At 39.4% G+C, this 16,872-nt stretch overlaps 1 protein-coding gene across 1 annotated transcript in view; it reads left to right on the top strand.

Annotated features, from left to right (window-relative positions):
- Positions 1-16,872, top strand: part of LOC137295787 (rho guanine nucleotide exchange factor 12-like) — a 172,775-nt gene that overhangs the window by 118,758 nt on the left and 37,145 nt on the right. The window contains exon 6 of the mRNA XM_067827330.1: positions 10,986-11,065. Coding sequence (XP_067683431.1) covers positions 10,986-11,065 — 80 coding nt within the window. The remainder of the gene's footprint in view (positions 1-10,985; positions 11,066-16,872) is intronic.

Genomic DNA, 16,872 nt, shown 5'->3' with positions numbered 1-16,872 from the left:
TCCACAAACAGTGTAAATCAGAGTTCGCGACATGAGTCGCTTAATCTCGGAACCCAAATATTTCAGTCACCTCCGCAGCTGGACAAATGCTGAACATGGAATTAAAACATTACAGAATGCGATTGTGAAACGTGAAAATATCATTCATATTTGCAAGGTGGTTGATGTAGCATGGTAGGCCAGACTACACATGTTGTCGTAACAATTCACACGAATGACACAAAGGCCAAAAGTCGGTCTCAAGAGCTTCACCAACGTGCTTTCCGTTGTGGCAGCTCCATTGTCCCTTCCTCCTATCTTCGTTCCATTATTTGAGCCATAGTCAGCTGTTGTCACCTATGATGCTTTTCTGCAGCGGTGTTTCATACGTTTGCAATAGTTATTCATGATAAACATTGAACGCCAATCCAAAGGAACAACTAGTCTTCACTGTCCTGAAAAACAAATTCATTTTAGTTTAAAAAGAAACATGGCAGATAACATTACATGAGTGGTTTACTGAAAAAAGGTAACATTGTCTTGTCCTAAAGCACTCACCACTCTCAAAATATGCCTCAGAATAAACACACTCGGTTCTGATTTGAAAAGTGATTTTTATGAATATGGAAAGGAGTGGCATTTATTTTACACTATTTGAGTAACATCGTTAAATGGTATTCATTATTATGTCAACAAGTGAGGATCGAGGCAATGTTTGGGAAAACAGCCCGATCATGTTGGAGAAATGTTTCTCTTCCGCAGATCGATTCGGTCGCACGTACTCATTTGTTGCCGTTATTTAGCAATCACACTTGATTTGCTGAGGGATTCCATCGATGCCTTGTAGCAGGGGACATAGACCCGTACCATAGCGATCTGGGTAGAAGCCAATTCATTGGGTTTACTCTCTTTGTGTAGGACATTTTATTGTCGCCATAATGGATTGTTTAATCCAGTTTGTGTACAGAAACAAGGTTCTTTACCTCTTCCGGCAGTTAGGTACTTTGACCTAACTGGTCTTGACCTCTACGGTTTTTGTGAAACTGTACGGTGGCGGTTTCTTCAAACGTCATACGCATTCGAGGCATCTTAAGTTTGATATATTATGTGCATATTATTCATTTTATATAGGGTATCCTTTCCTAAATTTGTTCAATACATTCCAAAACTTATGCCTAATGTTTGACAGAAGCAAAATAATTGTTCGCTAGAGGGACTGCCCAGATCTTGCTGGAGAAACGTGGTCTTTGCAAAGTAACTGTTGCCCTATGGTGTGACCGAGATTTGTCTTCTGGCAAAATTCGAAATGTTTCCTTGTATACCCATGTACAAAAGTTAAGCGCCACTATTTTCATAGTGCCTTGATTTCACTACTGAAGATCAGAAATACAAACTATAAATGTTTATGACTCACTCTTGACAGATTCTTGAACCTAAAACTGTCAAGGTATGACAAGGAACACGTTTTGTTCGTGCAACTCTCGGCGTGACGAGTAAACGCTTCACCACTAGGCACCTCCACCGCCCCTTATGGTAAGGAGGTAAATTTGAAATGTTTTTAAAAATAGGGCTAGTCTCACTATAGAATATATACGTAGTTCTGATACCATTTTAAACTGAGAGATAGTAAACAAAGCACGTCATCACCAGGCACTCACACGCAATATCCAGTTGAATAAGATACCTGATTTTGATCTTTTCTGAACCAATCAGAATCTGTTATCAATCACTGTCAAAGTAGGATGCAGTGAATATTATCGTTCTATAACACTACGAACAATGATCATAACGAGCGTATAATAATCCAACACGTTATGATCAAGGGAAGTCAGTGTGCAGTCGTTTTTCATTCTCAGCTCTCTTGGGAGTGCGTAACCCTAGGTTCCTGTGCAGGATTAGGAGCTTACCAGCCACATCGCCATCTCATCCTACGTGGTACCCATTTACTGATAAATGAACAGAGGTACATTTCCAATACAATTACTTGACTGAGTGGACCCACATGAAACATGGGCTTCGATGTGAGGCAGTACGGAAGCAGCCTTATAACCTCTCCGCAGTCAGTCTGCCGAACGCGGTCTTCTTTCCAAATAACCTCTCTGCAGTCAGTCTGCAGAACCCGGCATCCTTTCCAACTAGTCTTGGAGATCGACATCGCCTTCCTTCACCTTACTTGTGACCTGTGGACCTGTCAGAGAACCCCGTGCCACCTCCAAATCATGGGAGTAAAAGAGGGTTCATTTGTTCAACTTATGAATACTATTAGGTGATTATGATGCACATACACCTGTAACATGCAAAATGGTCTTTTACTGAATCAGTTAAAAAGCCGCAAAACATGGCAGTTTACGACTGTACAATTAGTGGATCATTAGGGTTTTGTTAGAGGACTGCTGTCAACTAACTCCTGCCAATCGTCAGTCTCAAATAAGGATTTGAATGTCACTGAGAAGTAACATTAACAATGTTGACACGGGTTGCCAGTCGAACCAGACAGATATTGAATTGTTGTATCGATTGTCCCTGGAACAACTATTCGCCTTGTCACACTTTGATAGGACGGTAAACCACGTCCCTTCGCAGATGGTCGTCTTTAATATTCCCCCTTCCTGACTTGTAAAATAAATCACGCCGATCACTGATCTATATAAGCTTTTGTTTCCTTTTGAATGCTTACCGATTTAGGCGATGGACGACAATTGGCGGTCATTTGTAAAGAAGATCGACCAAACACTATGTTCATGATGGTCGTTTGTCCTACGGGGAGATTGATGCAGTTGGATGAATGATGCTGTTTGTCTTGCGGTCGTGATATATGTACTCTGAGGGTGCTGTTTTTCTTCTCAACGCACTAGTTACCTTGAGTAGTGCGACATTGAGATGAATGACTTATGGACCATGTCTCATCATTTAACTACGATTTCCTCTACAAGAGACGGTGCTACTCCCAAGGCAGGACATGTTTTTCCTTTTCGCGAACGTCACGTGTCATCGCTGATTTTCAGTAATATATTCAAATAATTTTCATCAGTATTTTGCCTCTTGCGACGAATTCAGTCAGGATTAGTGGATAATTGTGAGAATTCCCTAACATTTCCCCTTTGAGGACTTTTGAATTTGTTTTCATAAAGAAAGAAAGGGGCATTTTGCAATTATGTAGCTAAGGGTAGAACCAATGGGTAGTCTTGGTGTACCAGTATGACAATGTCTTCTCACACGTGTGCCTTTGATCAGAATCTTTGAAAGGATGGCCCTAAGTCGAAAATTCATTTTAGACTGTATTAGCGAAGAACAGAACCTTGACGAAAGTAGTCCAGCGTTGGGAATGTCTCTGTTCATAGTTCATGTCACACTGACCAGGAGACGTGTACACTTGAGATGCCAATGGGCTCCGAAGAAGTTGACACGGGAATTTCGATTTCCAAAGATTCTGGCTTAATCGAGATGTCAAGTTCTACTGATTAATCAAAGTGATTTGCGTGAGGCTTACTGGCGCTGAAGTCAAAAAGTGACAGTCTGGAAAAATTAGCGATTCTGAAATGGTACCTTAGGCGATACATCACAGAAATACAGCCGTTCATTGCTAATCCGATGGAATATGATATGCTTACAACAAACATGTCTAATCAGGAATTCCTAACAGAAGAAAGTCATTTCATTTAATAAATGGATCATTTTCTCCATCCTTCACAAATAATGCTTTCAGAAAATTGAATTAAAGCAAATGCAATTAGAGATCGACACGGACTCAAGTTGAGGAGGAGAATCCCACGCTTTTATTCCCACATTTAACATCCGCATATTAAGTTCATCGTCTTTCCATGATGGCTGATGTCAAAAACAACTGTTCCAAATATGACAAGATTCGGTTAAAGAATTCAAATTAAGCTCCCTCTGCCCCAGTCCAAACATGATGGCATGTCCGCCAGGACTATAAGGGGTTATTGTTCCAGTATAAAAACTTGCACATAATCTTCCATAATTTGCAGTGTTGCTGTAGAGACAATTGAATGAGGGACAAGATTGTCCTGCCTGAATGCTGAAGGCGTTTTCACCCTTTTGTGTTATTAGATTCATTGAATTGGTTTCTGTTCTATCGCGGCTGTCGCTTGGCGAGGCAAATACTAACTGATGAATGTTGTATTGGATTTGAATCTCATATTGAAAAAGGCCACATGAATTCCGCATTCTAATTCAATTCTCTGCATGTGTTCAAATAGTAACAATTGCGAAAAAAATAAGAAATCTTGATGGACCGTTGAATATTTCAGGTAAATATTTCACTTTCACGTTCTTTGGACTCCGGCTGAATTAGATTATAACAGCAGATCAAATTTTCAGGTGTTTGGAATTCCTAGCCTCCATGGTAGCATCGGGCTGTATATTACTATGCATGGTGTATCACTGACAGCTTATCAGTTTTCATCTTCCATGCGCTTACCGGGCCAATCGTTGTGAGCATGAACAAGAAGCCAGGCTGTCGAGACGAGACATGGCAAGATCGCAGCGCAGTGACCCAGTGATACACTGATTGTCAGTATGTGATGACAAACGCTGGGGTCACTGGACCTCATCTGTCCTTGATATATACCGGCGATGCTGTGCACGTTTTGATATTTTGAGGATTATTTCCGATCGTAGGGATCAGGGTGACATGAATCTCCGATGCCCATGTAAGTGACACTTCATTAGTCAAGAAATATTTAATCCGGACACATTTGGCAACAGCACCAAATCAGCCTCTTCCAGCCTTCTACGCCTGTCTTCCATTTCGCCATTTATCTGCCCGACCTGAATAACAGTCGTACACTCCACCCTCATCAGCCACCCACCACAACCATCCCACCATCCGGCAAAGTCTTTACGTTCTCAAGTGTTACCTGGGGACAATATATAGGTTCTCACTGTTTCCTGATGGACAATAGGTAGGATCTGACAGGTACCTAAAGGACAATAAGTAGACTGTCACTGTTTCCCGTAGGATAGTATGGAAGATCTCACTGTCAGCCGCAAGACAATGTATAGATTCTCAAGAGTCGCCTTATGGACTATATGCAGGCCATCGCTGTCAGACAGTATATCTCATGCTTGCATCTCAACACGCATAAAAAGCAGCACATATTCAGGGGAACCTGAAACCTTTCAGGTTTTATAAGTATTGAATATTTTATGAAGCGATCAGAAGATCATATTTTCTGTTTGATAACAGTCAGTGTCCCGTCGGCAGCTCTAGTAGATGAACAGTTCATCCTGTGGGACCCACAGGTCGCTGCCGTGGAAATTAGAGACGTCAATACGTTGAGTGCATCACTTTATGACATACGTTGTGTCGCCATTTGTCATCAAGAGGAGTGACAGATTGATGCCATAAACAATAACCCCCTTCCTCTGCAGGAATAATCGTAGTGCAGTCTCCATGTGGAAATGTGTGGAATGTATTGAACTGTATCGCCTACGGGATCAATACTGAGTGGTCGTTGATTGTGTTTTGTAGTAACAGTATTATATTCACTATTAAAAAATAAAGCCACAAATATGTTCTACAATCACAAAGAATATCTGCTAAAAGCAAAGTCGATTGCACGATCCTGCTCAATAATACGCATGCGTTCATGAATCACTATCAGATAGTAATTGTACCAGTGTGAGAGTAGAAATGTGTATCCTGCGTCATAGGTGCACCCGTTGAAAGTCAATCGGAATCGGTTATTTGTCTTTGTGAAACACTGCCTATTAACCCAAAACATATCTAAATTTTACAATCGGTATTTTCTTTTAAGGGCTCAAACCCAACGTGCCAGACGGAAATACATTAATTCTTGAGAGCCATGGTGTATGATGAAATGGCTTCCGCCAATGCCTCCGTTACGATTGATTAAACTATTTAAACTCACCTCTGTCTGTGGAGTTAACAAAGTTGCACTCTTTCAGCTGTGAGTGTCTTTTCTAAAGGCAAGCCCCCCAAGGGATCTCCACTGTTCGATTGCTCGTTTAATGCTCACAAACGATGACGAAATAACATCTCGGATGTCCTTTCACTGACGGCCATTTGCTCTTTTTCCGGGACGTAATCTACCCACGGCTTCACGAGAGACTGTGAAAATTCTTTACCTTCTACTTGAAGAGTGCTGTGCCAATCTTTGCTGTCCTAGAGGCTGTAGTTCCAGGTTTACTGCCATTCCGTGCAGTTCAGAGTAAACATCATGCAATCCAGGCGTATAATTAGGCCTCATGGCATGTCTCCTCCTCGTCATAGCTGATGCCGTGAGAACATCATTGCTCTGGCGGGAATTGTGAACCCTTTACGGCCATATGTATAGAATCTTTAATAATATATATACATATATATATATGATAAAAAGTGTCAAGATGTACGTGGCTTCAATTCTCCATGCACATACTGATGTCATTACTCTTAGAGACAAAACATGTGAAACAGGAGTAAAAGAGACAAGTGTCAAATATTTAATATTTAGATCCATGCATGTCGAGTCGTCTTCTGAAGTCTGTGAGACCAGTGGGATGACTTTATCTTCCTTTCCCTTATTTTTGAGCAATAACCTGCAGCTCCATCCATTGGTGCATGTATTTTACAATCTTTGAAGTTCAATCGAGCAAGTGTATTTTACGAACATTTTAAAGGGGCTAGGCGACGTTTGCTGCAAATGTGTTTGATGAGGGTAACAGCATTCAAAACGGCTGTTAAAGGTTTATGGTAGACGTGTGTTGGAGGTGTTACAATTACACTTTCGAGTGATAAACAAGATGTCCAAGATGCCAGTTCAAAATTTCATTTGTACATTATGTCACGAGTGATATTCAGTTCAGTTCAGTTGCCAATACGTTTACCTGAATTATGTAACATTTCTTCTGGCAACACACACCTTTACCTTGTTTAAAAACGGATGATATCCAAAAAGTGCACATTGCACACTTAACCTACTTCATAACCAGATCGATGGTAACCATCCTTCCGGCATCGCTCTCAGAACCAACTCATTCAGAAGATCACCCCGAACACGTTGCATGAAATCAGTAGCATCTATGATAATGTTCTATGGCAATATATACCTAATCGATATTTGATACGATACAAGGACGAAACAAATGGATCCTTTGTGCCATACTATTTGCTGTGCGTTTTTTTCCAAAATGTAAGCGTTTAGCGATCTTGCATTAAGAACAGTCCTTCCAAAGTAGGTGTAGGAAGGGTGGCAGCAACGTTGATGACGTATGTTCCACGTTAAGTGTTATTGGATAAGCTGAAGCGATACTCTGTGAGTGCATGCCTTGCCTATCATAAAAACAAACAGCGGATGTGACAATTGTTCCTGAGGAGTTAGCGCTTTGTCGCGAAATGGCCGTGATGACGTTGACGTCAATGTGTTGTCGATGGAAAGCTGAGATAACATTGCTGGCGCGTGTTTAAACATGTAGTGTTGTTTTCATTTTGTACTGAATAATGTTATGATTATGTCCTCTTTGCGTGATAGTCTGACCTAAGCTGAATGGACGTAGCACTTGCCACTTTGTGCCTCTGGATTTCTACACATTGCAAAAATATTATCAATTCTCTTCTGAGAAGTAACGATTTCCATATTTAAGTATTTTTTTCGTTTGTTTAGTTTTGCTTGGATAATCACATGATACCCGTTGACGGATTTTGATGATGGCGGTATAACAGAGTAATGTTTAGTCTCTAAATATATATAGTTTTGACTGTAACAAATATAGACATTTTAATTGAAAACTAGCCCCCGGGAGACAAGAGAGTTTGAACTTGGGGAACCTAGACTTGCGTCATTTAGGGCTTTAGCATTGCAGAGAGGGCTAGGCGGTAGAGACAGTAATATGGTTAAGGGACTGTGAAAAAGATTGGCGGCATGACAATTAATTATCTACGATTTTATTCGTTGCTCATGTTATCAACCACATGTTAATATCATTCAGGAACGATCATTCCGTCACTGACAGAGATGTAAATGTAAAATAAATTCTAACTTAAAAATTAGAGACTAAACATTGTAATTGAATACGATATCAATAAAAATAAATGCACATAAATCCCAGTCTTTACTATACGTATAATTAGTATCACGGATCCATTCGATTCTCAGTCTTCTCGTCCCTCCATTCCTTTGTCTCTGAGTACGCGCTGGAGACATATTTCTTCTATATTGCTAAAGCGTCGTAAAACCTTATTCAATCACTGTGAGCACAGAATGTCTCTAGTTTGGTCAAACATTTAAATTGAAAACCATTTTACCATCGTGCCATGAGAATCTGTATCTAATGTTGGATATCAATGGATCAAAGGATATTGATCATAAATTTCCCTGAAAGATCGAGGATGGCCCTTAAAAGATCCACGAGTCAGAGAGCCACAGTGACCGCTAAATGGATGCATCGCTTATGCAGAGGTCGTTGTGGCACGAGGATATGTATCAGCGATCGTGTCCTTAATTAGCCTCTGTCGACAGCGTGCTGTAGTTTCACGTGGCAAGGTCTAGACAACGTTTGTCCCTCTGTGCCTTCTATTACCATATGGTACGTGAACAAGACACGTGGTTACTACAGCACGCTTGCAGCCATTTAACGTCATGCCTTCTGGAGAATGTGTCGATTCAGGACTTTCAATAAGAAATTACTTCAAAAACCCATGTGTCGTCTCTCTTCCCATAATTGTAACTACACACATGGTTCAGCATTTTTCAGAAATGGTCGCTATGTAGCACAAAGAAAACAGTATTTCATTCATTTCTAATCTCTTTCAAACATTTCATAGTTATTGAGGCATCAAATAAGGAATGATTCACTTCAGAATGTCTGGTAATTCTGGAATTGGTTCGTATGATGAACAGAAATTAACCATAGCAGAAAATTATTAGGAACACATGAGAACCTGTTGTGTAGAATCACCGAGACCCAAAGGGGCGATTTGATCCCAACTCCAGAATCAAAAGTTTTCATGATTTGCTATCAAAACATTCTAAACCGTATGCTCACTCGACTGTTTTCGCATAGTTGTTGGGTGATTGTGAAACCTTAAAAGGATGGAAATATCAGGTAATATTGCCTTGTTTTAATTAAATATGGTTAAGAAATATGTCTAACCCTATGCATGCATTGCGATTAAAGGCAACTTGGTTCTGGTATTTTCGTCTTTGAATACTACTCTTACTTAGTGATTTGTCGATTTGACGTAAAGAAAATTTCTTACCATGCAACCTCGGCATGACAACGGAATTTCTTAGACGACAAACAAAACCCTTGTTTGAAGTACCCGGCTCATGAACGCGATACACTGATAAATCACGAGCTCAAATTGGGTTTCAAAGGTCACGATCGCCATCGCATGTTGCGTTATTATCAGAAGTTAATAACACTACAGACAGTATACTACTCGTCTTTGATCAACAATATTGATTGATTGATTGTAGGTTGAGGCTTTTACCATCAGAACAGTAATATGAACGTAGACCGTGTTTTTCTCGATGGATGAGAAGGCAGTTATGCATGATGTTCAGTATCAACTTCTAACGGTTTCCGTAAACTCTGCTTAAAGGGAAAATTTGGAATGTTTTGTTAGGTATATTGTAAACATACCCATTCAGTTAGAGGATGAAAAGATCTTTTGTGTTTATGGTGCCCTTATGTTGAACGTAGTGTTCCTGTATTTATTTGCTTTGTCTAGATTTTTATTAGTGAAATGCACTTTTGAATCTAAGAAAATGGTACGCTTTATTTAACCAAATAACAGCGAGAATACCAGCTGTTTGCATAAAATGAGCAATATGTTCTGAAGAATATGGGTCACTATGCGTAACCATTCCAGACTGCCAAGTGTTATAGTGTTATCAAAGAGAAAAACTATTTAAATGTTCAAAACAAATACACTACTTAAAGGTTAACGTTCTTAAATATACATATCCACCGTAGGCTTCATCTAAAATGCCAGTAACATACACAAAATACATATACATGCACTGTCGTCCTATCGCATGGTGACAATCACTGGACTGTCTTGTCCAAACGCGATTGTTTACAGACAACAGCTTTGCTACTGTTGAAACAAATACAAAGTCAAGATGTAGACAGACCTGTAAATCGACCTTCTTAGCAGAGATGCCTCGTGGAAAGGGTTTTGTCGCTTCTATTATCAGATAAGAAAAGTCATTGAAACACTCCTGATTTCCAGTAAGAGAACCATGGAAAAAGAAAGACGTAATTAAGTACATACAGCCGGGATGAACATCATACCAATAACTAGAAGAGTGGAATTGTTAGTGGTATGCATATGCCTGCCCCGTGTCCGTGGACACAATTGTTTCCCTGTCCGAATAACCATACCACCTGCCTATGTTTCATTACTAATCCCATGTTTCACATTGAACTATGTACAACATCACTCAGGAAAACCTGATATCGTTAAGTATGTGATTATAATGTTCAGCTTTGTGTGAATTGCTCGTCAAAGATTAATGCATTGATAAACAAAACATGCATTTCTCGTCCATGTTATAGACACTTTGGTTTTGGATTGTTTTAAATATTTACTTCAAGCATGTGTTAATTAAGGTTGAGACTCAGCTGCCTTTTTCTTAAAAATCTAGAGATATTTTGAGTGTTTCATAAGGTAATTTAATTATATGTACTTCACAAAATATCATGGATTTGGATTAGAGGCACTAAAATGCGAATCTGGCTTCTGAAAACTGTATTTATCACTAAGTATGATCCTTACGCATAATTGCACGGGGGTAATATTATGATTTAAACCACGTTTTGTTATCTCAATATTATACAGCGTAAATTATTATAACATTATACCAAATCTGCGATCAGATAGAATTCAGAACTTTGGACATCGATACCAATGGCTTTGAGTGTTTCTTTAGAGCGATTTAGGCACGAGCTTTGTGTCTGATGTGTATCGTATTGCTGATCCAGTGCCATTCGTGATTCTCTTCAAGCGACAAGATTGGAATGACTGTATTTTTTTCCAGAACTGTGGCGATGTGTCCCCCACTACCTTATCTCCCGAAGTGTCACCTAGCAACTCCTGTGATGAAGGGGACGGAGCGAGGTAAGACGCCATACATTAATTTTACATCACGTCACATCACTATACACACGTTCTGAGGTAAGTCTCGTTCAACATACTCCTCTCATTGTCTTACTGTGCCTTTACTAAGTCATTGTTGGTTTTAATCCAAGAGTTTTAAGTATACTGATACGAAATGAGTATATGTGTACTCGCTTGACAGCGTGTCTATTTACCGGCATTGATATTTCATTCTGAGGGATACTTCATGTTGAAAAAAGGCCGTGTGACTCTTGACTAAAAACGGAAACATGGAATTAAATGCAATCAAAATCTGAAATCCGGCCTATAAATATATGTCTTCATGGAACGTTGTTTTGTTGCCACATATTTGTACCTTGAATACCTGAGTTCTTCCTTCTTGAAGCGAGTATAGATTATCTGTAATGAAACATGCTGGGTATTTATACCACGGCAATCACTGACTATAACACTCATCTCTATTAACAAGCTGTCAACGTTGTCGGTCAGTTAATGAACACCGAAGGATCGTTTAATGATGGTCAGTTTATCGTTGACGTATGTATTGGTTACCAGGTTCAAGGTTTCGTTGTGAATTATGTGTATTTCAACCTATTTTCCTGTTGGTTGCGTAATGTCTTCAAGGTATATTTAGCCGCTTTCATATTGATTTTCCTGCATTATTTACTCGCAAATTGCTTCAGTTTTCATGTACGACACTACAGGAAATGTAAGCATTGCTCAGGTATATCAGAGGTGCTCCTTGCACGATACAGACATGAATTGTATGTCAACAAAACGGTACGTGTCATTATGCTAATATTATTCAACTCATTTTGTTGTTCCCAATCGTTATTAAATGTGATAAAAAGTAAATTACTCTCTTACATCGCTTGAGACACACGAATGTGCAATATTGAATATTTTCTTTGATATTTTACAACTACGATTTGATTTTGTGCTTGTATTTTTACTTCAACGTCATTTCTGACTTTTTCACAATGCATGCGCATTACTGATATGTTTAAACGCTGCAATCAGGGAGTTCTCTTTATTTTCGATAATTAGTTGGACTGAAATGTGAAAGTGTTTGCAACTGCGGAAACTTTACAGGAATATGTAAGCCGGCTAATATCAATATTGTGACACTGATCATTATTATGTCTAAGAATATTCAGAAAGGAATATATATCCGTGCGTGCGTGCTTGCGTGCGTGCGTGCGTGCGTGCGTGTTTGCTCGAATACATAGTCTTAGTTTTTTCCAGTATGCCCACCCGTGACGATCCGGTTGATCTTTAATAACCCATGTTTGTCGTAAGAGGTGTCTAACGTGAATCGGGTACTCAGACTGACTTGGTTGACACATGTCATCGGTTCCCATTTGCACAGATCGATCTTCATGCTGTTAATCACTGGATTGTCTGGTCCAGACTCGATTACTTACAGACCGCCCTCCAGCAGGAATATTGCTGAATGTGGCGTAAAATTAACCTCACTTACTCACTACTGTGTACAATCGGCAAATATCTGAACGTATAACCTTGGATATAACTAAACTCACTTCACTTCACACACACACACCCCGCACCCACACACACCCAATCCGTCACGTAAACAAACTACGAGCTCCACTCTGTAGGAGTCCTGTTCTAAATGACAACTATTGTATTGATCACTACTTAGCATCCACTGTTAGTGACACATGCAAACACTCTCCAGGTCACTTACAGAAGTTCAGAAACGCCTAAAGACTAAAGGTCATTGATCATGAAGGGAGATAACTGGGTTACGTCGCCTTGCAATCTCACCTTGAAATTCGGGCACTACCGTCAACATGTAACGTCAAAGTGATAGTGGCCGGGGCTCGGTGCTTAATGCCAGAGAAACTGTTAATGTTCTCTGTGACTTTAGGGTTAATAGGATTTTTGTCACAATGATTTTGTTTCATCATTAGAACAATGTTCTAGCAGTATCTAGGCACACCGTCTCTGTAATTATCTGTCAAACTCGGACAGCTGCAATAAATACCCTGGACACGTCAGTATGTGTTTGGTTGGTTGTACTTTTTTGCTGTGCGAGTATATCGGGCATTTGTACAAACTCCCGTGTTTTATAAACATTTTCTGATGGTCTGTTTTCAATGTCATAATTATCGATGTCAAATAATCCATTTCAAATGGAACAAAATTGTTTTCTGTCCTCGTTCCATGGTGGAAATTCATTTTTGCCATTCCTCGCTTTTTATTACCGGATCCCTGTATTCAAATCTGTTGTGCTGTCTTTTGGTAGATGATCATGAACACACTGTGAAAAGTCTCACGGTCGCCAGTTCTCCTAATTAGTTTCGCTGGAATCAGTTTCTTGAATGTGAAAATGAGGAAACCAATTGATTCTTGCACTTAATGGGTAGCAGGTTTTCACTGCTGCTCACATTGTAGTACCGTCCTTGGGGAATTGGCCATCAACCGTCTCTCTGTCTTACGTCAAGCCCCAGGACTGCCCAAACACCAGAGTGCATCCCGAACGAACAAGCAAGAGTACCACGAATCATGTATATCAAATTTATTAGCAGCAATATAGTGGGACTTAGACGATGACCCAGTGGCTCTAAGAGGATTTGTTTCTGGAACTTTTGCAGTCGCAGCGAATGTTCATTTGCACTGGTAATCATAATATCAATAGAATGTATTGAAGACCAACTCGCCCCCCGTCATACCACCTGCAGTAAGAGACAAGTGACACACTGAGTTCTGGAACTGTATGGCCGATATTCTCTTTGGGATGACTTTTGGGCTTTGATTTACCAACTTTGGCATATGTGGCATGGTGGAGTTTCTTTGGTGGAAATGTTTGTGAATAATATTTCTGGCCACTGACAGAGCCAGGTTACCCTGAAGCGGATTTCTTTCTATTTTCCAAACGCTGCGATTTATGTGTTTGGTCCGTGACACAACTTTGTTGCCGTCATGAAGGGTTTGTGTATTTCCTTCACGCTGCGATTTATCCATTTTGTCTGTGACACAAACTGGTATTTTCATTTGGGGAACATGTTCGTGCATCGGGGTGATTATACCGGTGAATATCTTGAGAAGAAGGAAGCTTTGCATCAGTATTAACATGGGAAGTTACTTGAAATGACGTTGTGAAATTTTCTGGATGTCATTATTGGTGATGAGTGTTATCATTAAGGAACCACTCGTTTCATGGATTGGAAAATAACCACAACATAGCAAAAACTGCATAGCCTCACTCAGCGCAGTTTATGGATTGGAGAAAGAGCATTATCTTGTTTCAGATTCTTGATTTAATTTCACACCTCGCCTGGTAGTTGTCACATTTGATAACTAACACGACTTGTGACCTTCTACACACGTTTTTAGAACTGAGAATAATGAACTACAATGATGCCAAAACCCTCTGGAGACGTCTTTCTCAGAAGGCGAGCTTCAACAAACCAAGGCAGCTAAAGAAGGAACCTGTCATTGAGAATGGGTAGTACTTCATTTTTTCCGTTATTTGTATGACATGGTTGTCAAAATTACATACTGTGCAATTTTCTTTGGGTTAGGCATTCCTAATTTCAGAATGCAGTTATCTTAGTATAAGAAACAGTATTCGTTGTTACGGTTATTGCCTTCATATTTTCATATTATGTATGAACATTTGTATTATGTAGAACAGCGCATCATCATCATCATCATCATCATCACAATAATATTGATAAACAAACGACAATATCTTTCCATGCTCATGACAATTGTATTATACCTTGAACGTGTGCTAATGAATAAGTAAGAAGCGATGATACCAGGTGTTCGTATGAAGCTATTACAACACATCAAAACCCACCAATGGCATCAATCACAAATACACTGAACGGCAAGTTACCTACCTAGATAGAAAACCCAGGAACATAGAATATATATTGCCTGTGTCCATCACTCAATTTGTTTCATCAATATTAAAAAGTTAAATTTGAAATTAATAAGGCTTCTTTCCAATACACGTAAGGAAGCTGTCATTACATCTGATAATGTCATGTATTGATGTTCTTCCAGCTTCTATATGCCTTTCACGAACCTAAACGCCATTAGCTGTGAGCATATTTTGAGAACATCTTAAGGATTTTTTTAGATTAATGTCTAGCTCAGACCTTCTCGTCGAAACTATTCAACGACTAAAACTGTTTGTTTTGCCACCGATTCCTTCTTTCACTACGATAGTTCGTGTTCTGACAAAAGACTCAGTGTGCGACTAGGTGCGTGTGGACCTTCAAGACGCCTACAGACAATGCTCCACAAACAACTATTTCCCTTCAAATGTCACTTTCATGAACTATGTCGTTATAAGACCGATTGACCAATTGGGTTTTTGTTTTATTTCTGACCTTTCAGACATGTAAATATATCACAGCTCACGTAAAGGTCAGCATTCTCCGACGGAAGACGAGAGAAGCAATCAGCCATCGACATACGAGTGATTAAGTCTAAGAAGTGCGATATTTGTAATAAATGGACATTTGGACATATTTATGAATAATATACTCCCTTAAGAGGCCATGTGGATGCAATTGTCATAACTCTTCATATGCGCTTTTATTGTCGTGCTAATGTTGAACGTCTCTCGCTGACGACGTATGCGCTGAATGTGTTTAAATAAGAGCAGCACAACGTTGACAAGAACACACTTGTCACGGTGTCTTTATAACAGGTTTCACATAAATATATAATAATTATTTAAGAGTACAAAAGTGATTGTATATACATGTACTTGTTATTAGATTTGAATGTCTGCTTATTTATAATATTTACATCGGTTTTTGATTACCTAGAGTTTTAATGAGTTGTGTTTCGCAATCCTAATACTAACAGTTTGGTGATTTAATTGCAGTTATGTGAAACTACGAATTTGCAACCCTAAACCATGTATGTACTTTATATGTAACTCCATCCGTACCCGAACAATAATTGATGCATTGATTGCATCTTTAGACTCCTGTCTAGTAGACGGTATGAAGAAATAAAACATTCAAGTCTTGTTCTTTAATTCCACAAACACCAGCCAGTAAGGTCTGTTTACATCTGGAAGGGGAGAGCATCAGCGCCCGTTTTAGCATCAGCAACTGTTAGCATCAGCAACTCTCCGTTTTGCTCCCGAAGCACCTGGCATGGTTACTTAGTGGATGGAGGGTTTGGTCAAATCTCAGAGGATCGGTTCCATTGATGGTTTACATTCCTGTTACATATTTACGACGCTATTGTTTACTGGAATTTTGCGCCCAAATAGAATAGCTTCATGAAAAGCTTACAAAAATCTAAATGAAATTCCTATATTTCTCAGTGTACGAATCAATGTCGCCAAAAGATTTTCTGTGATGTCTGCTTCAGCTGAATTTACGTTTTTCAATCATTGAATGTATGAAATTATACCTAAACAGAGATGTTATATCTCCTCAGTTGATTCGGTTAGATGTTCTGGAATACATTTTGATTTTTGTTTTCAAACCATACTTTCCGCTTTGAAAACAAGAGTAAGAATGATTTACAAGAAGCAACTTGAAACGAAATATATTTTCTTCGTCATCCTGAGCTGTTTATTCCCTAGATTTACTAGTTCTTATCGAACATTAAAGTGACAAATTTAGCAAGGAACACCTGAGATCTGTTAAAGCAGATCAGAGGCGGAAAGACAGTTTTTCCTGTCCAAGCGCACTTCAGAGGTTGGTTGTCAGCACTCACGAAGCCATCCAATTTGTGGGTGACGCACTGGATCGACTACTCCTTCATACGCCAAACCGAAATGATTATATATTGTTTAAATTATATCC

Source organism: Haliotis asinina, chromosome 9, assembly GCF_037392515.1.
Source record: "Haliotis asinina isolate JCU_RB_2024 chromosome 9, JCU_Hal_asi_v2, whole genome shotgun sequence".
Taxonomy (NCBI): domain Eukaryota; kingdom Metazoa; phylum Mollusca; class Gastropoda; order Lepetellida; family Haliotidae; genus Haliotis; species Haliotis asinina.
Note: the sequence above shows the minus strand (reverse complement) of the source record. Positions and strands in the feature narration are given on the sequence as shown.